Below are 21,944 nucleotides of genomic sequence, written 5' to 3' on the forward strand. Positions count from 1 at the left end.
TCCAAGGGACTCTCAAGAGTCTTCTTCAACACCACAGTTCAAAAGCATCAATTCTTCGGTGCTCAGCTTTCTTCACAGTCCAGCTCTCACATCCATACATGACCACTGGAAAAACCATAGCCTTGACTAGACGGACCTTTGTTGGCAAAGTAATGTCTCTGCTTTTTAATATGCTGTCTAGGTTGGTCATAACTTTCCTTCCAAAGAGTAAGCGACTTTTAATTTCATGGCTGCAGTCACCATCTGCAGTGATTTTGCTGCTGCTGCTGCTAAGTCACTTCAGTCGTGTCTGACTCTGTGCGACCCCAGAGACGGCAGCCCACCGGGCTTCCCCATCCCTGGGATTCTCCAGGCAAGAACACTGATTTTGGAGCCCCCCAAAATAAAGGGTGGCCCCAAGCCTCTGTTAATGTGACCCAGGGCCCTAGCGCCTCTTTAGGGGCTATATCTCTGGCTTATGCATCCAAGCTTTCATACAATGGAAACTTCCGAGTCTTTTTATGACCCACAGGTGCCTAGCTTCAAATCCCAGCTCTACCAGCCCTCTGGGACTGTTGTGAGTCATTTATCCTCTTACACAGGAGGATAATAGTCCTTCTACCTCCTAGGGCACTCTGGAAACACTTGACACAGAGCTGGGCACATAGCAAGCCACACATGAAAGTTGGTACTATTATTATTATTGCCCTATTTTTCCCGGCTATGTTGGAGACCTTGGAATTTTTACTAAGGGTGACTAATTTATCCTCTAAACTGGGACAATTTTAAGCACGAAAGTAGTTGCACTGAATTACTGCCTCATGGGGAGACAGCCTCCCAGGTGGCCCCACTTCCTGATGTTCTTATCCTCATGTGTTCTGCGTGGAAGAGGGCTGCCTGCAAACAATAAGACATTGTGCAAAGGGCAGGGTGTGACTTCCCCCACACAAGACACTAGCTCCAGCTTGCTCTCTCTGGGACACTTTGTAGGACACTCTGTGGCAAGACCGATGATAGGGACTTGAGGGCCCCTGCTGTTGACCAGGGTTAATACACCAGTCACACTTGCCAACTTGGAAGCAGAGCCTCCAGCCCTCTTCAAGCCTTCTATGACATCCTGACTGCAGTCTCATGGGAGACCCCCAAACCAGAACCACCTATCCAGCTGCCGCTGAACTCCTGACCCACGGAAACTGGGTGAGATAGTCAGTGCATATCGCTGTTTTAAGCGGCTGTGCTGAGGGCCATCCGTTACACAGCTGTGGATAACTAATACTCAGCACGAAAACTGGTGTAGGCCAGGATGGTTCTGGGCAAATCAGAAGGCCCATTTCTCTCATTTCTCCTGTGAGGCACGTGCTACCCTGCTCTGTCTTGGCCTTGGAGAGCTTGGCCTCGCCACCCCTACCAGCTGCCCCCTTGCCAGGACTCCAGGAAGCTTCCTGATGCTCCTCGGAGCCCCGGGTGGAGATGTGTCTTGGGGTGTGGCTGTACCAGGGACTCCCCGGAGACCACAGCTGTCCTGTGCCAGGGCTAGGTCAGCCTCTGTCTCTCAGGCTCAGGAGGGTTCCCCGGCCCACACCCCTTGGGCCTGGAGTGGACCAAGCCGGGAATGACTGGAGAATAATGGCCAGTCTTGGCCAATGCCCTGAGCAGGGTGCTGCCCCGTGTTACCTGTTCACCTGCCTCCAAGTCTGGGAGGAAGGAGCAGTTACTCCAACTACATGGGAAGACATGGTCTCAGGTCACTGGCCAGGAAGTAGCAGAGCTGGGATTGGACCCAGAGTTCCTCTCCTCAGAGCCCGGGGGCCCAAGACCCTCCCCGCTTCTGTCCTCCGACATGCCCCATCCCAGGGCCCCACGCTGGGAGCCGGGAATTAAGTTTGGCATTCCCAGATCTGATCCATTTATAGATGAAAAAACTGAGATCCAGGGTGAGGGGAGTGACCTGCTCGGGGCACACAGAGAGTGAGGAATGGAGCAGGGAGCCATGAGTCCCACATGAATGCAGGTACAGTTGCCTCTCAGCACCCCTGGGGGATGGGTTCCAGGACCCCTGTGGATAGCTGAATCCACTGAGGCTCAAGTCCCATATATGAAACAGCATAAATATTTGCATAGTTCCATGCTTCCATGCACAAACTTTACTTAAGTCATCTCTAGATTCCTTATGGGCTTCCCCTGCAGCTCAGTCGGTAAAGAATATGCCTGTAGTACAGGAGACGTGGGTTCGATCCCTGGGTTGGAAAGATCCCCTGGAGAAGGAAGTGGCGACCCACTCCAGTGTCCTTGCCTGGAAAATCTCATGGACACAGGAGCCTGGTGGGCTGCAGTCCACGGGGGTCTCAAAGAATCAGGCAGGACTGAGCGACTAACACTTAATATACCTAAGGCGATATAAATGCTTTTAGGTAAATAGTTGCCAGCGTGCAGCAAATCCAGGTTTGGTATTTTTTGGAACTTTCTGGAATTTGTTTTTCCTGAATATTTTCCACCCGAGGTGGGCTGAATCCATGTATGTGGAGGGCTGACTGTCCTTGCTCCTTGCCCACCTCCAGCTCTGGGATGGCAGCTCCCTCAGCACCTAGATCTGTGCCTACTTGGCCCTCCGCAGGGACTCAGGAACCTGAGGGTGAGCTTTGCTGGTCTCGGTGAGTCTCAAAGAGGAAAGCCCCACAGCATGCATGAAGTGTCCTGGTGACGGTCGTGCTCTCTCCGCTTCCATCGGCGTGGGGTCAGGAGGGTCTCCGGCCCCCTCGGTCCGTCTCACTCTCCCCTCACACCCACCCCTTTTCCAATTCCAGGTCACTCTCCTCCACTGGGTTTTTTGGTTGTTGCCCAGCTGGGCTGCTCTAGCTCCAAGATGAGGTGAGAAAGAAAATATATTTTTAGAGAGGCTTTTTTTTTTTTTCTTCCAGGAAAATGACTCCAAATGTGCAATTTGTTCCCAGGAACGGGGGTGTGTGAGTGAAATGGCTCCTGGTATGGCAGTGCCCTCGTCTCCTCCTGCGGTCTCCTCTTCCTTTACATTCCTACTGACCCTTCTCCTCTTTCCCTCCCCTCCACACTCAAAGGGAAGAGAGTGGGTGTGTGCTCCCCTCGCCCCAACAGCCACTTCTGAGCCCTGTGACCCTGGACTGGCTAGAAGGGGTCACCATGGGTAGAGTCTTGGACATGAATGAGGTCTTTGTTGTGGGGTTGGTCCTACCTCGAGTTTCTGCAAGCCACAGAGCAATCGGTCTAGAAGAGGGGGGTGGGTAAAGCAAAGCCCAGGGCTAGTGATGAAGCCACCTGGGTCTGGCCACAAGGTGAGTGTATGTCAGTCACTTCCGCTTTTTCAGGCCTCAGTTTTCTTGCCTGTGAAATGGGCAGATGAAGGTGGGGAAATGAGGAGAGCAACTCAAGACCTTACATACTGTCATTCTAGGTCACAGCGAGCAAACTCCAGAATCTTCTTGGCCTCATCCACACATATGACATTGGAAGCCTTTAGGAGCTCAAGACTTTAGGAGCCTTCCTCTCAGGGGGTGCGGAGCCTCAAGTGCGACCACTTCAGAGCACCCACTCTTGGAGGTGGGCCCACCGTGGTTCAGTGGAGGTGCCACCACCACCATGAAGCCTTCCTATATTCCCCCCAGGATACCGAGCCCTCAGCAGGGTTAACCCCTCCCTGCCCAGGCTCCTCTGCTGACTGCTGGACTCAGTCGATGGTACCTGGTTGGGCTGGGCTTCTGTTCAGATGAATGTAAAGCAAGTGAAGCTGAAGCTTTGGGGACCCTCACTGGCACGACCCCCTTCCAAAGCCAGTCCCTAATTTTGTATTCATGATCCCCTCAAATTGTATACACTTGGGTCCCACAGAGTTGGGTCCACTCCCGTTTTCATCCCCACCCAGCTTGAGGTCAGAGCCTCTCTCCTGAACAGTTATGGCAGGCAATTTCTCCTCCCCTTCCACCTCCCCTAGGCCCCGGTTGGTCTGGCACCTGGGCCAGATGGACCCAGAGACAAGGTTTCTGCATCCACCTGCCCCACTTGGGGTCTCTGTGACCTCTGCTGTCCCCTCTTGGGTGACCAGCCCAGGCCTGCTCTCTGGCTCCCAGGTCACTCATCTGAAACAAAATTGGACTTCCTCTCTCCCTCTCTTCCCTCCCCATCCTCCATACCTGCCCTAGGGGCCTCCCAGGAACGTTGTGGGTCCTTAGTTTGCAAACCCCCAGCTCACAGACCTAGGAGAGGCCTGGGTTCGAATCCTAGCCCCATGCCTGGCAGCTGTGTGCCCAGGGGCATCACCCACTCTTCATCCTGAGGAGAAGTGCCTTCAAGTCCCTGGCACACAGGGGACTCAGGAAAGGCCCGAGGATGGCCTTCTGAGACCCTCACACAGGCAGGCCCCTTGGCGGGCAGGGGGCTTCCCCCAGATGGGGGCCAAGCCCTCCCGTTCCCACCCAGGCCCTGCAGACTCCCTCCCAGCAGCCACTCGGCTTATCCCGTGACTCTTATACCTGCTGGTTCAGCAGACAGACAGCCCGAGCCTTCCCAAGTTCTCTCTGTGGGCTCCACCCGGAGCCTTCTTGCCAGAATCCTCTTTCACTTCCTGATTTTGGGGTCAATGACATCTCAGGATTTCTGCCATTTGGGCTTTTCTCGGAAGCAAATCTGGGCTCTGGCTCCATCATGAGTCTTGGGCGAGACGGGAAGTTATGACGGGAGAAGGTAGGTGCGGAGCGGCAGGGGGAGTCAGGGGAAGCGGAGGCGAGGCAAAGACTGCTTTTCCCACACCTGTGACTGCCTTGAGCTGGAGGGCTGGTGAGGATCACAAAGTCCCCTGCGTGGCCACAGGGAAGAGCACAGTGGAGCTCTGTCAGCCCCCTAACTTCCTGGCTGTGCAACCCTGGGCCAGTCACCTAAGCCTCTCAGGGCCCCAGTTTCCCCAGCTGGCAACTGGTGACTAAGGAAGGCGCAAACCCATGCATTCCGCTCCTCGAGTGCCAGGCTTCGCTGGTAGACTCCTCTGCGCAACAACGCTAGGAGGAGAGTGTTTTTATGGTACACGAATCCTGGGCTGCAAGAGGAGTAGGGAGGGCGCTGCTGGCAGGTGCCCTGGATGGTGTCTGGTGAAGGGCAAGCCCTCAGGAGGTCCTGGCTCTCATCATTTCTTAGCAATGTGAGTTCCAAAGACCTGGTCTGTTTAGCCAAACCTCTGGGAGCAGGTGGAGTCAGGCAACAATTGCTGAGCAGCTCCTGTGTTCCAGGCCTGGAGCTGAGAGATCGCAGCAGAGGCCTCCACTTCCCTTTTGCTGCCTTGCTGGAGCCAGGCAGCCTGGCTGGCCAGAGAAAGGCCTGAATGGGGTGGGTGGTGAGGCCTGGCTGTTCAGCGCTCCTGTAGCACGGTCGTCTGGTCTCCAGGCTCCTCTGAGTGCATCCACAAGTTGGCTGTGTCCATGTGACGGTGTGAATCGCCTCACCGACTCTTAACCTCCCTCATCAAACGCCTCCCTCGACAGACCTCTGGACCCGGCTTTGCAGTGTTACTGTTTAGAGCAGGGTCAAGAGCTTAGCTCTCCCTCACCAGCTGGGTGACCCTGGACTCGTCTCCTAACTTCTCTGGGCTGTGGGTCATCCCTTGTAAAGTGGAAATAAAGCTGCTTTGCAGGCGATGTGCATTTTTAAGCCGTGCCTGGCATCTAGTCAGCTCTGCTCCATTGTCCTTTGGGGGTACTGAGGCCTCCATGTCCTTTGGGGGTACTGAGGCCTCCCACTTAGGGCGGGGGAGGGTGGGAGTGGGGCGCGGAGAGACAGACAGTAGAGACTGAGAGGGCTGGGAGGGCAAGCCTGGGTCTTGTTCAGGCTGCTGGCTTGGGGGTGGGTTGGATGGGTGGAGGTTAAGCTCCACCTGAGGGAGTCAGGAAGGCTCCCCAGAGGGACCACGGGAGTTGTGCTCTCTGAGTGGGGTGGAGCAGATGCCTCTGTGGATGGTGACTGAAGGTAAGGGAGACCCTGAGAAGCTGGGGTGTGGTTCCAGTGCACAGGTAGCCATGGGGAGGGGGGTGTTGATTGCATGGAACGTCAGGCGCTGGAACACTGTGAGTGTGTGCAGCTGTGAACACCAAGGAGCGCGGGGTCGGGGAGGTGGGAGGGGTGAGGGGCAGAATGAGACCTCAGGGGCTCAGACCCGGCTGGGCTCGGGCTGGGACCAGTATCTCTTGAGGTGCAGCAGGGGGCGCTCAGGGCCTGCCCAGCCCAAAGAGCCTCCCCCCTCCCTGGGACATCAGGGAAGAGGGCCACAGCTTCCAGAAGTCTCAGAACTGGCAGGGACCTCTGAAGGTGGGCCATGCCCATTCTGTTCATGGGGACTGTCTTAATGCCTCCCTGATGGCTAGTTTTCTGAGCCTCGTCTACTTGCCCAGACAGAGTGCTTCCGACTTCTCAGAGTAGCCAGTGCCATCTGTGGCCAGTTCCAGCTGTTCCAAAGTCCCTCCTTACACAGAGCGGACATCTGGCATCTCAAACGCCCTACCCTGACCCTGTTGGCCCCAAGTCTGCCCTTTGGGGGCTCCTCAGACCCACCTGTTCCCTGGGCCTGTGGCAGCCCTTCTGGGAAGTGACTATCCTTATATCTGGGTCCCTTACTTAATCATCATCTCAGCCACCCTGGTGGCTCAGATGGTAAAGAATCCATCTGCAGTGCAGAAGACCAGGGTTTGATCATGGGATCAGGAAGATCCCCTGGAGAAGGGAATGGCTACCCACTCCAGTATTCTTGCCTGGAGAATCCCATGGACAGAGGAGCCTGGCGGGCTACAGTCCATAGGATTGCAAAGAGTTGGACATGACTGAGCCACCTTTATTGAACCCCCAGTTCAATGGCCAGAAGAGCTCACTTAATCTTTACAACCTGACACGCGGCCCTGGGCCTGGCACCCACGGCACTCACTTTATCTTTGGATGATGAATGAGTGAGTGACCGTGTGGTCATGTTTTCCACATTACAGTTGGGAAACTGAGGCTCAGAGGGGTAAACTCACTCATCTAGAGTCACCCAGATCACAACTGACAGAATGGAGGCCTGAACCCAGGTGTTTGCCCAGTTGAGTCAGAGCTCTTTAACTCCAAGCAGTGCTGCCTCAACTGGAACCAGCTCCCCACCTACTGGGCCCTGTCAGCCTCTCTCCAGCCATCTTCCTAAGGGGCCTATGAAGTAGGCCCTAAAGGGTTGGCAATGGGATTCCCAGAGGCTGGGAGCTCAGAAGTCCTAGGGATTTTTGAACCTCAGAGTGTTGAAGTTGCCCTGCCTTCCTCTTCAGCTCTCTGTCCAGGGGCATCTGGATGAAGCTCTCGTGAGCTCCCTTGCAGGGAACGCTAATGAAGCTCCACCTGATGCTGAGCTGACCTTTGTCCTTTGACCCTCCTCTCAAACCCCCGGAAGGCCCAAACCAAGGCTGGTGCCGGGGTCTGCTCCTCGGGTCCACACCCGGCACTCTCCCCACTGGCGCCATCAGTGCTGGTTTCAGTTTCCTGTTTCTTGGGGGGAATTGTTCCAGTTTCAGCTCAGTGATTTCCCCTTTGCTGACGGCAGGCCCTGCACTGGCTCTGGGGAAAGGGAGGCTGGGGGCAGAGACTTTCAGCCGGCCAGGGCCAGCACATAATCTTCTCTCCCCAGGCCTCGGTTTCCCATCTAGGAAGTGGAGATATTGACAGCACCTACCTTATGGGGTCACTCATGTTAAGTCTTGGCATGGACCAGGGGCTTAATAAATACCTATACCCTTCTTCCTTCAAAACAGGTGGATGGTAGTGAGCGGAAAACACATTCACTGATCCAACGAATCAGCACTGAACCACTGTTCTGCACCAGAGCAGTGCTGGGGACAGAGCAGTGAGCAAGACAACCAAGCCGCTGCCCTCCTGGGACTCCGGTGTAGTGGTGGGAGACCCCAGTGGGTAAGCGAAGTGCATCATATGTCAGGCGGAGATAAAAGCCACAGAGAAACCCACGATGAGCACCCAAGGGGAAATGACCACAGCGCGGTATACCCCCCATCTGGGACATACTTTTCACACCACCTGCGCTGGGAGCAGAGGGGTCTGCAGCCTACAGTGAAGAATCCGAGTTTGGGAGAGCTGGCAGCGCCTGTCTGGGGTCACACAGCTGCGGGGTAAGAAGCACCTGGCCAGGTCTGTCCACCCAGTGACAGGGCCCAGAGGTCAACACCCGCTGGCGCAGAGGGGAGACTGAGGCCTGCTCTGTGGTCCTGCTGCCCACCCGTGTCCTGGAGACATCAAAGCCCAATGAACTCGGATGACCTGTGGCCCCCTCTTGTGGATCAGCTAGAGGGGGTGATGGGTCCTGGGAGAGTCAGTGAACCCTTAGCGGGAGGGTACCCATGGTCAAGCAGATGAGACTCATCTACCCAGACTCTCTGACGAGCCAGGTCGTACTCCGCACCTCCACGCGGAGTCCTTCCGCCTCCAAGCCCCGCGACTGCCCGAGGAGGCGCGCGCTGCGGGTCCTGGTCCCCAGAGCGAGGTTCAGCGAAACCGGCCACCCGTCGCAGGTCGCACGTTTTCCTCGGCACCCCTATCCCGCGGCGGGCGGGTGCGTGCGGAGCGCGGGGCGCGCAGGGACCCCGGCGGCGGGGGGCGCTCAGCGCCGGCCCCGCCCCTCCGCGCCCCGCCCCCCGCGCTGGGGGCGGCCCGGCGGCAGCGCACGCTTCCTGCGGGCGCGGCGGCCGTGGGCGCGGAGCTGCCGGGCGGAGCCGGGCCGCCGAGCCGGAGCCCCGACCGAGAGCGCGCCGGGCCAGCCGCCGGGCCGCGCCGCCGCCGCCGCCGCCTCGGGAACAAAGGCGCCCGCCGCCGCCGCCGCCATGAAGCCGGGGCCGCCGCACCGCGCCGGGGCCGCCCACGGGGCTGGCGCCGGGGCCGGGGCCGCGGCTGGGCCCGGGGCCCGCGGGCTGCTCCTGCCTCCGCTGCTGCTGCTGCTGCTGGCGGGGCGCGCCGCGGGGGTGAGTGCCTCCCGTTCCCGCGCCCCGCGCCGGCCTGCGGGGAGCCCGTGCCTGGCCGCCCTTGCCTCCCGGGGGCTAGTTTTCCCGCGGGCGGGGGGACCCTTCCCCGAGGGCGGCCTGGGGTCCCGGCTGGGGTCCGGGCGCGGGGCCGCGCTGGGCGTGTCTCGGGTCTGAGCGGACGTGGCTTGGTGCTTCGTGGGTGTGCCCGGACCGCGGCCACTTTTAGGGAATGGGGTCGCCTCCCCCTGCGGGGGGAAGGGTGTGCTTTCGGTTGTTCCCTCCGAGGGTCGTTGCAGAAGGGCCGGGGGCGGTGTGGGGGGGGGACGGGCTTCCCGGGGAGGGGGAGGGGTGGAGGGTGACTTGTGTGAAGGTGACCTGAGGGGGTGGGTGAGGATGACCGCGTGTGTGGCCAGCTCCGTGGAGGGTGCTGGGACCCGTGGGGTGTGCACGCGTGAAAGATGAGGCGTGAGGACGAGCCCGTCCCCGTGGATGGGGGCCTCGTGCCCTACCTGCGTGTGGTCGTGTCAGGGTGACCCATTGTGTCTGGTGTGCACCCGGGGCCGGGCTGGAGACCGTTGACCATGCTGAGAGTGCTTGCAGAGGGTGACTGTGTTGGGGGGAGGCCTCTGTGGGGGGTGTGTGTGTGTGCAAGCGTGTGCAGGCAGGTGTATGGTTGACCCGGTGCATGGAGCACGCACCTCTCAGGGGAGCCGCGCGTGTGCGGGTAGCCGCGAGTAGACATGTATGACCTGACCCCTCAGTGTGTCTTTGATTGACCGCAGCAGGCTCAGTCCCGGCTCCATCAGGGGCCGCAGGAAGAAAGGCCGCCTCCTCCTCCTTGTGGGACCCAGGTCCCAAGTGAGTTCCCCATGGGCACGTGTCTGGAGCCTGGCCTGGCCATGAACTGGGGAGACTTCTAGTTCCCTTGGTTGGTTCTAGGAGTTATGCCTGGCATCCCCCATTCCCCAGGGTGAGAGGAACCCAGGCCTCTCAGGCAACCCGCCAGGTGCCTACTCTGCCCCTGCAAGTCTCTTTGGGCCTCAGTTGGCCAGTCTGTGAAATGGGAGGAGGTCGGGCAGGGGCATCTCGGACAGACATGCTATTCCTCAGTACCCCCCATCTGTCTCAGGGCTTTGAGCTGGGTGGGGTGGGGTGGGGAAGTGTTGAACGCCAGGCTGAGTACCGGGGCTGGTGGGCTGGGTGCCTCACCCCCAGGTCTCCCCCAGATGGAGTGAGGAAAAGAGGTCCCTGGGAAGGACAGAGATCCAACCCATCCCGGTAACTGGGTCCCTTTCTCAGCTACACTTCTGGAAGACCATCTTAGAAATCAGAGACTTGAAAATCGCACAGCCTTGGGTTCCAATCTTGCTCTCACCCCTGATTCGTAGTGTGACCTTGGACAACTTGTCTCACCTGTCTGAGCTTCCATTTTTCCCCTCCGCAGAATGGGGCTAATAACACCCTCCTGAGAGATTAAATGAGATGCCGTGTGTGCTGGCCCACAGGAGGAGCTCGGTGAATGTTTGATGTCTAGATGAATGAAAAGGGGTGCCGACGCCATGCTTTAGACTCGGCAGCCCAGCGGGATCCCCGAGCTGGGTGAGCCCTGGGCAGCTCGCGCCCCTCGTAGAACTTTTCCTCATCCGTAAAACCAGGCTCGTGGTCTGTGCGCCACGAGGCGGTGGAAGGAATGAAGTGAGCGCACCGTGAAGTGAAAGGTCTCTGTGAGGCAGGTCTGAGGGCCAGGTGGAGTGGGCGTGGCAGATAAAGCCAACCCCCAGGGTCGGGGTCTGGAGGCTCAGATGGGGGCTGGACATGGAGGAGAGAAGGGGCGGGGCTCCAGATGAGGCGGCGGAGCAGGGCCCCGTCTTCTCCAGGCTTCACACCTTTCCAGGAGGGGGGACATCGACTCATCTGACCTGGGAGCCAAAGGGTTAATGGGTGGTGCCCAGGGGCCAGGGGCATGGCACCAGAAGAAGAGGGTGCTGCCTGCATCAGGAGGGACTGAAATTAGATCAGAAGAGCCCTGTCAGGATGGCTTCAGGAGTGGCCTCCGTGGTGGGGACCCCCAGGGGCATCACTGGGATGGTCAGTGGCTGACTCAGGGCAGGGGAAGGACCCTGGAAGGGTGATACCAAGGTGCTCACCAGCTTGAAAGGGAGCTTGTGTGTGTGTGTGTGTACGTACGGGGCAGCTTCTAGGATGGCCTCAGTAGGGGTAACAGGTCTCATTCATGCTGCACGTGGTGAGTTGGGGAGTGTGTGTGTGTGTCCTGGTATCCTCTCTCTGAGAAGCCAGCTGTCTATGACTCTGAGAGACATCTGCCTTCAGGGTCACTTCGGTTGTTGTATTATACTTAAGTCTACCCAGAAAGACCTAGAGTGTGGACATCCTGGAAATTTTGGCTTTAAAGTGCGTTCTTTGGATGATTAGGGCTGAAAGGGACTTAGATAATCACTTAGTCTTGTTTGAACTCCCAGTGGTGGGAGTTCATGGCTTTGTGATCTTGAGAAAGCGATTTAACCTCTCTGCGCTTTCACTTCCACCTGTGAAAACTGGGAAGGATAGGAGAACAAATGGGGTTAATATGTAAAGCTCTTAGCGTGGTGCCTGGCACATAGTAAACCCTCGGCAAATGGTCTTTTCTTGTTCTTTGACAAGGTTGTCATTCTGTGATTGGGAGCTGGTAGGTGTGGGGAGTGGAAGCGTGGGGGACCATGGGAAGAGGAGATCACTCAGGGAATTCTTTTGTTTGTTTGTTTATTTTTGGCCGCACTGGATTTTCATTGCTTCATGCAGGCTCTCTCTAGTTAGAGCGAGCAGGGGCTACCCTCTCACTGTGCGTGGACTTACTATTGCCATGGCTTCTCTTGTTGTGGAACACAGGCTTTGGGGTGCACGGGCTTAGTTGCCTAGTGGCATGTGGGATCTTCCTGGATCAGGGATGGAACCTGTACCCCCTGCCTTGGCAGGTGGGTTCTGAACCCTGGACCACCAGGGAAGTGCCCAGGGAATTCTTCTGAAGCCCCCAGCCCTGGTGGTTCCTGCTCACTCCCCACCCCCATGATTTCAAGCATCCAGGAGCTCCTTACCCCGCTCCCCCCAGCTGCTCTGGTTGGCTGTGAACACTGAGTTGCCAGGGCGAGATTGTCCTCACTTTTAATACTTAAATGTTGGGGGACCCCTGGGCGGTTCCAGGCCAGGCCCTGACAACAGGAATACCTTAGGGATCCGTAATTGTTAGCACCCAAGATGGCAGGGACTTGGGGACAGAGACTTTGAGTAAGGGATTTCTCCTTTTCAACATTCTTATCTGTCAAATAGGGACCATGACAGTGCCAGCCTCACAGGGATGTTGTGATGAGAAAATGAACTCCTTGGCTAGACCCAGCACAGCCTGCCAGGGCACTCTCAAGAGATGGGTCCTTTCTAGGAGGGAGCCTAGGGAGGGCTTCCTGGAGGAGGAGGTTTTACGCTAAGCTATGTGCCATATGACACTGAGCAAGCTGTAGCCTGTTCCAACCCTCAGCTTTCTCACCTGTCAACTGAGGACCAGTACTTGATGCATAGAACTGCTATTGGGGGGCATGGTGGGGGGAAGTCATACCATTCTCATGGCTGGTTGGGATTGGAACTTGGTGCCTTCTGCTCCCTGCAGAGCAGCACAGTGTCCCCCAGCTGTGAATTCAGTGTGTTTCTTGTTCCCTCATAATAGGGTTTGGCATGGGGTGTTTTTGAAAACAAATGGCTGTCCCATCCCATGGACAGGGGTGTAGGGTCCCAGGAGGCCCCAGGGCAGTGTTGGGGCAGGGGCAGCTTTGGACTCGAGACCTGGAAAATACTGGGGCAGCGGTGGGGTGGGTGAGAGGGGCATGATGGAGGGGAGAAGGTAAAAACAGAGCTCCCCTCACCCAGCAAGCTAGAGGTCCTGCTGAGTGTAGGCCTCCCTCCTGGCCCTCCCTTCGGAGCTGGGACCATCCCCTAGAGCTGCTGAAGGGGAGGGGAAAGGGATGGGTCCTTCCAGAGGGGGCTGCAGTAGAATTCCTTCAGGCTGGAGCAGACGGAGGAAGCTGGGGAAGGGAGGTGGTGAGCTGAACAGGGGCTGAGGCCCTGATTTGAGTGGCAGCATTGACACCTCCAAGGGCTTAATAATACAAAGAGCAGCTAATGCTCCCTGGGAGCCCTGCCTGTTGAGCACTTGGTATGTTTTGGCTCATTTAATCCTCATGATAACTTTTGGAGGTAGGAGTTGTTAGAACCCCCATTTTACAGATGGGGAAAACTGAGGCACAGAGAGGTTAAGCAGCTTGCTCAATGTCACGCAGTTGGAAAGTGGCAGAGCAGGATTGAGCCAGGGCCTGGCAGGCTAATAGAACTGGGTTGCAGTCCTGATTTCAATCTCTCTTGCCACGTGATCCTGGGCAAGGTTCTTACTTCTCTTTTAGCCATCCCTACTCCCAAATTATGCCTACATTACCTGCTTCATGAATGCCTGCTCCTTGCCAGGCTCTGGGCCAGGCATGCCCCCTGTCTTTTTTCTTTTAATTCTCTCTGTAGCCTTGGCGTGGTGATGCTACACGTGTGGTCGGTGGGGGAAGGGTCTGGCTCTGGAGCCCTTGCTCCCCCACTGCCTCTCAAGGCTCCGTGATCTGTAAGTGAGCTCTTCTGAGGGTCTTGGGGGATGAATCAAGGGAGAGCTTTATAAACTACAGGCAGTCAACAAGATGCAGGGGTAGGGGAGAGAGGCTTGTGTCTGAGTCATGTGACCATGGCGCAGGAGAGGGGAATGTTTAGAGCCTCAGGATGTTTAGCCTCAGGGTCTAAAAAGTTAACATGCCCCTGGGACACCCACTGGATGCCCCCAGTGTTGGGGCTGATTGTCTGCACAGATGACCAGGCCTGCCTTTGATCCTCTCTGACTCTTAGAAAGTTGTGTGGAATCCCGATCTATGTCCCTATCACCCCATCCCTGAGTCCTGGTCCTCTTACACATACGGGTCCCTCTGGCCTGAATGGCGGAGGCTCAGAGAGAGGGAGTGACTTGGAGGTCACACAGCAGTCTGGAGAAGGGTCAGACACTTTCTGGATAGACCGGGAGCACCTTGGGGAGGCTCTCTGGCTACCTTGCTCTTTGCTCTTCCCATGGCCAGCACTGTGCCTGGCCCAGAATGGAATGGTTTGAATGAATGAAGAGTGAATGAGTGAAGGAAGGGAGGAAGCCAAAACCATGAACTTTGGAGCCCAGACTGGGGCTCTGTGTTGTCTCCTGTGGAGGTGAGTTGGGGTGAAACATTGAGGGATAGTGAGACTGGGAGAGTCCTGCTGGGTCCAAGCGTGTGCCTGTGGGCCGGGAGGCGCCAGGGGGCCATGGGGGGTGGGGATGGGGGCCTGTGGTCTGAACACTGAGGCGCGGCCACCACATCTGGGTGGGACAGAAGCCCTGTGGTTCTGGGCTCCAGCCCAGCTGCTTGGAGCCCTGTGATTTTGTGTCGGGGATAGGGTGGGGAGGCGGGGTGGCTGGAGCCAGGAGCTGTCCCTGGGTCCAGGCCCTTGATCACCCTGCAACTGCCCCCTGAAGCAGAGAACAGGGTCTGGGCTGGACCACCTGGCGAGTCTTGCTGTTCCCCTAACATACCACTGCATCCTGGGAACATCAGGCCAGCGCCTGCCCAGTAAACATTTGTTGACTGACACCCCCTCCTCTTGCCTTGGCTCCCAGCCTCCCAAGATTCCAGGAGGTTGGGTCAGCCTCTCTTCCGGCCCCCCTCCTTCCCTCCAGAGCAGGCCCTGGCCAGAGGGGCGTCCGCTCCCCTCCCCCCACTGACCAGGCCTAGTCTCAGCGCCAAACAGGAAGCCGTGATTACAGGGGGAGTCTGAGCAGCAATGGCTGAGGGCCCGGCTGGGGGATGGGGTGAGGGTGGCCCCTGTCAAGTGATCTGGCCCCTTCCCTACCTGGCTGCAGAGGGTGGAGGGCGGGGAATGCCTGTGGCAGCCTTTTATACCCAGTGGAGAATGTTCTCCATGCCCCAGCTGCCTGAGGTCTGCCTTCTTCCCATCCCTGGGTCCCCACCTGGGCCTTGATGATGTCTCTTTTGGGGGGCGGTCTCCAAACCTGAGGGTACATGAAGTAGTGAAAGAAACAGGGGCCCCAGAGCCCACTGGACCAGGGCTGAGATCCTGCTTCTGCTGATTTCTGGCTGTGTGATCTTGGAAAGTTCACTTAACCTCTCTGAGCCTCAGTTGCCTCCTCTTGAAAAGGAGCTAAGAGTACCTCTGCCTCAGAGTTCTTTGAGAAAGAGAATACAGAACAATAAGGTGCCTGGTAAGAAGTGGGCTCCTCCTTCAAAGAGCGATCTCTCCCACTTACCTGCTTTGGTCTTGCTCTTTTCCTGTGCCTTTCTTGGTCTCACTGAAGAATTGCTTTTGAGGGGGATGGAGATAAGGTTTTCTCTTAGAGAGTGTGGGAACCAGGTTTGAGGGATCATGGATGACCCAAAGAGCCCTGGGGGTGGGGGCTGCCCTAGGAGGGAGGACTTGGGCGAGAACTCCCATTGCAGCAGGCAGGGCTGGGGCCGGATTAGAGGAAGCACTTTGCCGCTGCCTCACGCTGAGTTCACTGGGACTTTGGTTCGTTGGAGCTGTTGTTGGCAGCCTGTGGTCCAGTCTGGAGGTAGTAGATCAGACTTGATGACTCTTCAGGCCCTTCTAGTCCCGGAACCCCAGAGAGACCTTGCTATTGGAGGTATGGCCCAGAACAAGCTGACACCGGGCCCTCTCCCTTTCCTCCTGGCTGGGGAGCCCTTCAGCTGCGTTCCATTTATCACACACATCCTGGCCCAGAGTCGGTGACTGTTGATGTTTACATAGGACCTCAGGGATGGAAGAGCCTTAAAGAGACGATCAGCCCGGCAGCCTTCCAGGCTCACAGATGGGAGTCCTCAGGCTTGGAGATTGGCCTGGGGCCTTGCCCAAGGATTGGGGCTGATTCTCCAGCCTGTGGTCTCCTTGAGCCTTCTGACGCTGGTAGCATTCCACCCTTTAGAAGAAGGCTTGGAGATGTCAAGTCACCTGCCAGGGTTTACATGCCTGGGTGCTGGTGAAGCTGGGTGTTTGGTTGCTTTTCAACCTACTCTGGATTCTGTCTGTCCTGTTGCCAACCTCGTCATCACACTCCTCCAGGAGCAAGGTTTTCTGAGATGAGTGATGAGGGTTGGGGGTTTGGGGTGCTGGGGAGAAATCTGAGGGGTGGGAGTTGGGGGTGGGGGATAGTACTGATTAGGGCCTATACACCAGTTCTGGGATGGGCCATGGGCTTGCTTTCCTCTGGGGTCAGCCTCAACCCAAGCCCTCCCAGAACTCTGCACCCCGCTGTGCTGCCAGCCAGGCCCCACCCCCCATCCCACCCCCACTTCCCCCACCCTCCAAGCTCTGCTCACCAGCCCAGACTTTAATAAGGGTAATTTAGAATCAATCACCAGCAGGATCTCAGAAATCTAATTGCAGCAAGCTGATTGCCAATTCGACTGCGGGCACCAGGGGGCTGCGGGTGGCTCATTAGGCCTGTCTTGCCTCCCTGGGCTGGGGTTTGGGGGGCCGTGTGGGGACTGAGCAGGCAAGGCTCCGGGAGAGGTGGGGGTGGGAGTTATATTGGGAGCAGGGGAAGGCTATTCTTACTTCCTGGGGTGTCTGGCAGAACCCAGATACTGCCGCCCTCTCCAGGGTCCGTGGCTAGAGCAGGCGCCCATGTCTGTCCCCACCGTTTGCTCATCCACCATATGTTTACTGCGACTCCTCATGGCCAGGCTGCCGTCGAGGATGCGCTGGAGGTGTCCGCTGCTGAGTTTTACTTGGTTCCTGCCCTCAAGTTGCTCTGCTGTTGGGGAGCCAGGTGCAGTGGTGATAGCGATAGTGGCCAGTCCTTACAGAGCGCGTGCGATGCACCAGGCAGTTCCACGTGCCTAACCTGCTTTATCCCAGTTCTTACGACGAGACTACGCGGTAGGTATTGTTACCCCGTTTTGCACATGGTGACACAGAGGCCCAAGAGCTTAGGCAGTGTGTTTCAGGTGAGACAGTTAACAAGCTGCCGGAGTGTGCTTCCTGAGATGCCCTGTTGTTTGCTAGGGTAGGCCGAGGCGGCTTGGGGCCTGTCTCTTGATGGACTACTCTGTTCATTCTGCAAACGTGAATTGAGCACTTGCTGAAGGCCTGGCCCTGTGCCGGCGGCTGTGGGTGTGCAGGGGTATCTCGTGTGTGTCCTGCCTCTTGTCGGTGAGCCTTGTTTGGTGGGTTTGTGTCCATGTGAGGGCAGGCATTGAAGAGAAGCAGGGAGGAGGCCCTGCTTCCCTCCCCGACGGGTTCGAATCCCAGCTCTGCCACAGAAGCTTCGTGAATCTGGGCCCGTGACTCCTTGAGTTCGCCTTTTCTCCTCCTCTGTCACCTGGGCCAGTAACGTCTCGTTCACTAGGCTGGGATGAGGAGCAGTGCTGGGGGAGGGGCAGCTAGTTAATGAGTTAGCAGCTAGTTAAAAGGAGGCTGCTGCTGAATAGTTACTTGTATTTTACTTGTTTTAATGGTTATACTTTCCCTAAGATTGTTGTGTCTCAGAGTGACCCTGCTTCAGGCTTGTCCTATGACTATGGGGCAACTTCCCACCTCCCACCCCCATCCCCAGCATCTACTTTCACATCTGCAAAGTGGGGCAATTGGGCTGGGTGACCCAGTGGCTCTTCCAGTCTTCACATTTGAGGAACTCTCAGAAAGACCAGAAGCCAGAGAGGGCAGGAGCTGACCTGGGGTAGCCCAGCTGGGAAGAGAGGGCAGGCTGGCTGGGCTGGGCAGAGGACAGGAGGCCTGCGTCCTTCAGGTGGTCTGTCTGTCGTTCCTTCTGGGCCAGGGTAGGAGGTGCCCTTTCCTCGCCCATCACGCTGAGCACCGTCTTCTGTCCTGGCCTCTGGGACATGATCCAGGCCAGTTGGAGGCTGGGCTGCGAGTCTGGTTTCCTGGGGAGAGAGTTTCCTGGGCAGGGAGTCCAGTGCCTGAGGTCTTGTCCGTACTCTGCTGCTGACCTGCCAGTCACTTTTAGCTGCTGTTTACTGATGTCCCTTCTGTGTCTGGCTTGTGCTGAGCACTAGGAACTCTGAGGGGGCTCAGCCTGGTCCCTGACCACAGGAAGCTTCCAGTTAGGTGAGGGGGTGAGGAAGTGAGTCAGGGGAAAGAGAAGTTGGTTTTTGGCTCTAGGGAATCAGGGAGGGCTCCCCGGAGGAGGTGTCCTTTGTTTCAGGCCTTGAAGGATGGCAGCAGATTGATAGGCAGAGGGATCAAGATGGACAAAGGCTCAGAGGTGGGAAAGGTCATGGTATAATAGGGAACTGAAATGTGGTTAAAGGCAGCAACTCCCAGCTGGGGGAAGGGAGCCATATGTGAAAGTGGGAACATATTTCCCTTACGGGGTGGGGAGCCATTGCTGGAGGGTGTGCTGTTTCTAATGAGAGTGTGTTGCTTCTTGCATTTAACGGACGTTCACTGGGCACCTCCTGGGTGCCTGGCCCTGTGCCACAGGATGTTTTTGGGCAGAACATTTGAACACCATAGTGCCTTGGCATGGGAGACCCCAGTGGCTCACAAGGTGGGCTTTGAGTCCAAAGCAAGGCATTGGATTGGGTTCCATCCTCAAGGTAGAGGACATTGGTCTGTAAAATAGGTGCAGCCCCATCCTGCCCTGGGGGGCTGGCGTGTGATGCCAACGAGAGCATGGATGTGGTAGTGTTAATATTGAATGATGCCTGCTGAGGGCCTGCCACGTGTGATACACCCTGCCTAATGTCTCATGTATAAAAGCTCACTTAATCCTTACACGCTTACGAAGGAGGCACGATTATCGCCTTGATTCTACAAAAGAGAGAATTGAGGCACAGAGAGGTTGAAAAATATGTCCAAGATCACAGAGCCAGTAAGTGGCACACTTGCTAGGGTTTGAACCCAAGCAGTCTTCCTGGGCTTGCAAGAGTCAGACATGACTTGGTGACTAAGCCACACCACCGGTCTAGTGTCAGAGTCTATCCGGTACAGAAGCGCTGCTCCAGGCTACCGTGTGTGCTACGAACTGTGAAGGGTGGTGCCCTGAAAGGATGAATTTAAGGCCAGTCAGGTCCTGCTGGGCGAGCCTGTGGGGACGCTGTGGGGGAGCCCTGGCCCAGGCTTTGGGCTCTTGGCTTCTGTATGGGGCTTCTCCGTTGCGTGTTTTCTGTTCGGGTTGGGCCGTGGGCTGAGGCCAGCCCACACTGGGGAAAGATCAGAGGACTAAAGATGATTTGCGCTGGAAGGGCCTTGGAAACACTGTTGTCCAACTTTTTCATGGTCCTGAAGGGGAAACTGAGGCCAAGGGAATGACCTCATTCCCTTGGGTCCTTTGAGAGCTAGCAGTTCATCCTTTCTGGAGGAGGGCATGGCAACCCGCTCCCGTATTGTTGCCTGGAGAATCCCCATGGACAGAGGAGCCTGGTGGGCTACAGTCCATGGGGTCGCAGAGTTGGACACACCGAGCAACCAAGCACAGCACAGTCCAACCTTTTTGTTTAACCTACAAGGAAGTTGAGGCTCAGAGAGGCACAGTGACTTGTGTGAAGTAACACAGCAAGGCTGTGGCTGAGCTGGGACTAAGAACTATGTCTCCTGACTCCCAGGCAGGACCGTGTCTCTTCTTTTTACCTCTTTGTGCGAAGACTGCAGGCCCAGCTCCCACTGACCTCTCCCAGGAAGCTTTTCCTAGCCTCTTCAAGAAACCGAAACTGAAGTCGCTCAGTTGTGTCCAGCTCTTTGTGACCCCGTGGCCTGTAGCCTACCAGGCTTCTCCGTCCATGCGATTTTCTAGGCAAGGGTACTGGAGTGGGTTGCCATTTCCTTCTCCAGGGGATCTTCCTGACCCAGGAATCGAACCCGGGTCTCCCGCACTGCAGGCAGAGGCTTTATGCTCTGAGCCACCAGGGAAGCCCCTATGCCAGACTGATTCCGTTCAGTGCTCTCAGGGTGCTTCTCTAGCCTCATCCTTTTGCCCCACACCGCTCTACCACCCAAGACTCCTGGCTATTCCCTGAGCACAGAGTACAAGGTTACGTCTTTGGCTTTCCAGTCTACCCACACGCTCTTCACTCTCCATGGACTGTTATTCTCCAGCAAACTCGTACTCATCTTCCAAAACCTAGCACAGATGTCCCCTTCTCTGGGGATCATTTACCAACCTCTCCTCCCAGCTCCCAAGCACAGTGAGCCCTTCTTCAGCCCCTTCCCTCCTGCCTCCCCGTTCTAGAGTCCCAGGCACCGCTCTTCTACAAGCAATAGGATCCACTGCTGAGCTTTGTGACTTCAGCTTTACAGTGTCTGGCTCCCCACAGGGTTCCATCCTTAAGTCCCTGGAGCCCTCACCTGGATACATGGTTGCAGCAGCTGCCCGACCATTACATCATCTCCCTGGTGGGCCTCACACTTATGTTTCCTTCCTTTCCCTCAATTCAGACATTGCTACATTGTTCCCTCCTCTTTTCAGCCTCCTCATGGCTCTCCCCTGCTGTCACACCGCCTCCTTTCTCCCCAGCGCCCTGCTCCTGTGATCCCCAAGCCTGGAGAAGAGGCGAGCGGGGGCTGGCAGTGGGGAGCAGTGGGCACTTGCTGCCTCACTACCCAAGGCTCAGGCTTGGTTATGGGAGCTCCTCCTGCTCTCTCCTCTATCTCCTGGCTTCCTCCATCTCCTGCCCACCCCCTCCTCTGTCTCTCCGTCTGTCCACTGTATGTACCTCCCCTTCCCTCCATCCTTTTCTGTCTCCCTCCTCTTGCCCTGGTTCCCCCGAGGGCTCTGCCTCATTCCCTCCCTGGAACCTCCCATCTCTCTGACTGCGACCCAGAGAGGGTAGGACCTGAAGGGGGACAGGAGTCTTTGGGGGCCGAGAGGTGTTTAGGGTCAGGGCAAGAGGGGCAACTCGACTCCGCACCCTCTGGGCCCAGGAACCCCACACCCCATCCCGTTCCCTTTGTTCTCCCCTCCAGAAGCGTAGTTTCCTGGACAAAGGGCCACAGGAAGTGAGCCCCTGGTCGCGCTGTTTTGGTGAGGATGTGGTGCCCAGAGACGGAGCCTGGATGTTCAGGATCCCCAGCAGTGAGAGGCAGAACGTCTCCTCCAGGGAGCTGAGCCCTGGCTTGGCTGAGTTCTGTTGTTCCGTGAGGCGGGAAGCTGGAGCACTCGTTGGGGACAATCTCAGATCCAGTCTGTGTCTGGGGGCTGTGTGCAAGGCTGTGGTTGTGCCCGGGTGATCCTTTATCTGTGTGGATCTAAGGTCACATTTCTCTCTCGGTTCGGGTGAAGGGCTGGGTTTGTGGGTGCGTGTGGTGCTCTGTGTGTGTGCTGGTGCACGAGGGGCCCAGGGGTCCCCGTGGGTAGGAAGGAGGTTTGTGGCTGCTCCTTTGCCATCAGCTGTTTTGGTGGCTCTGATGTGAGGCTAGGGGAATCAGTAGCCCCCTTTCTCGGCTGTAAGGGGGCGTGCTTCCAAGACCTGGGGTGGCCATGGGTATTAGCAGCTCCCAGGAGGACAGCAGAAGTTAGGGGATGCTCTCCCACCTCAGGGTAGGGGGATTGATGCACGGGTGGAAGCACATGCAGACCCATTTGTGTGTGTGGAAGAGCACACACCTGTCCTGCACACACGTGTGGAGACACAGACCCATGTATGTGGACACATGCAGGCACTCAGAAACAGGGATACACGCTCCCCCTAGTGCACGTGAACCACGCACAGAGACAGCCCTTGTGCTCACAAGAGCACATCTAGGCCCACATCTCAGGCATCTCAGCCCACCCAAGACAGCCTGAAGGTGTGTGCGCACAAATGCAGCTGCACGCCTGCCCAGAAATGCCCCTTCGAGTGCCACCTGTGTGCCTCCTCATGACTGCCTGCACACGCGCGTGCACAC

At 57.1% G+C, this 21,944-nt stretch overlaps 1 protein-coding gene across 1 annotated transcript in view; it reads left to right on the forward strand.

Annotated features, from left to right (window-relative positions):
• Nucleotides 1-8,843: 8,843 nt before the first annotated feature.
• The window catches only part of SDC3 (syndecan 3), a 38,576-nt gene continuing 25,475 nt past the window's right edge, over nucleotides 8,844-21,944 (forward strand). Inside the window, exon 1 of the mRNA XM_027518095.1 lies at nucleotides 8,844-8,981. Within this exon, the coding sequence (XP_027373896.1) occupies nucleotides 8,844-8,981 (138 nt within the window). The remainder of the gene's footprint in view (nucleotides 8,982-21,944) is intronic.

The sequence above is a fragment of the Bos indicus x Bos taurus genome, chromosome 2, assembly GCF_003369695.1.
Source record: "Bos indicus x Bos taurus breed Angus x Brahman F1 hybrid chromosome 2, Bos_hybrid_MaternalHap_v2.0, whole genome shotgun sequence".
Taxonomy (NCBI): domain Eukaryota; kingdom Metazoa; phylum Chordata; class Mammalia; order Artiodactyla; family Bovidae; genus Bos; species Bos indicus x Bos taurus.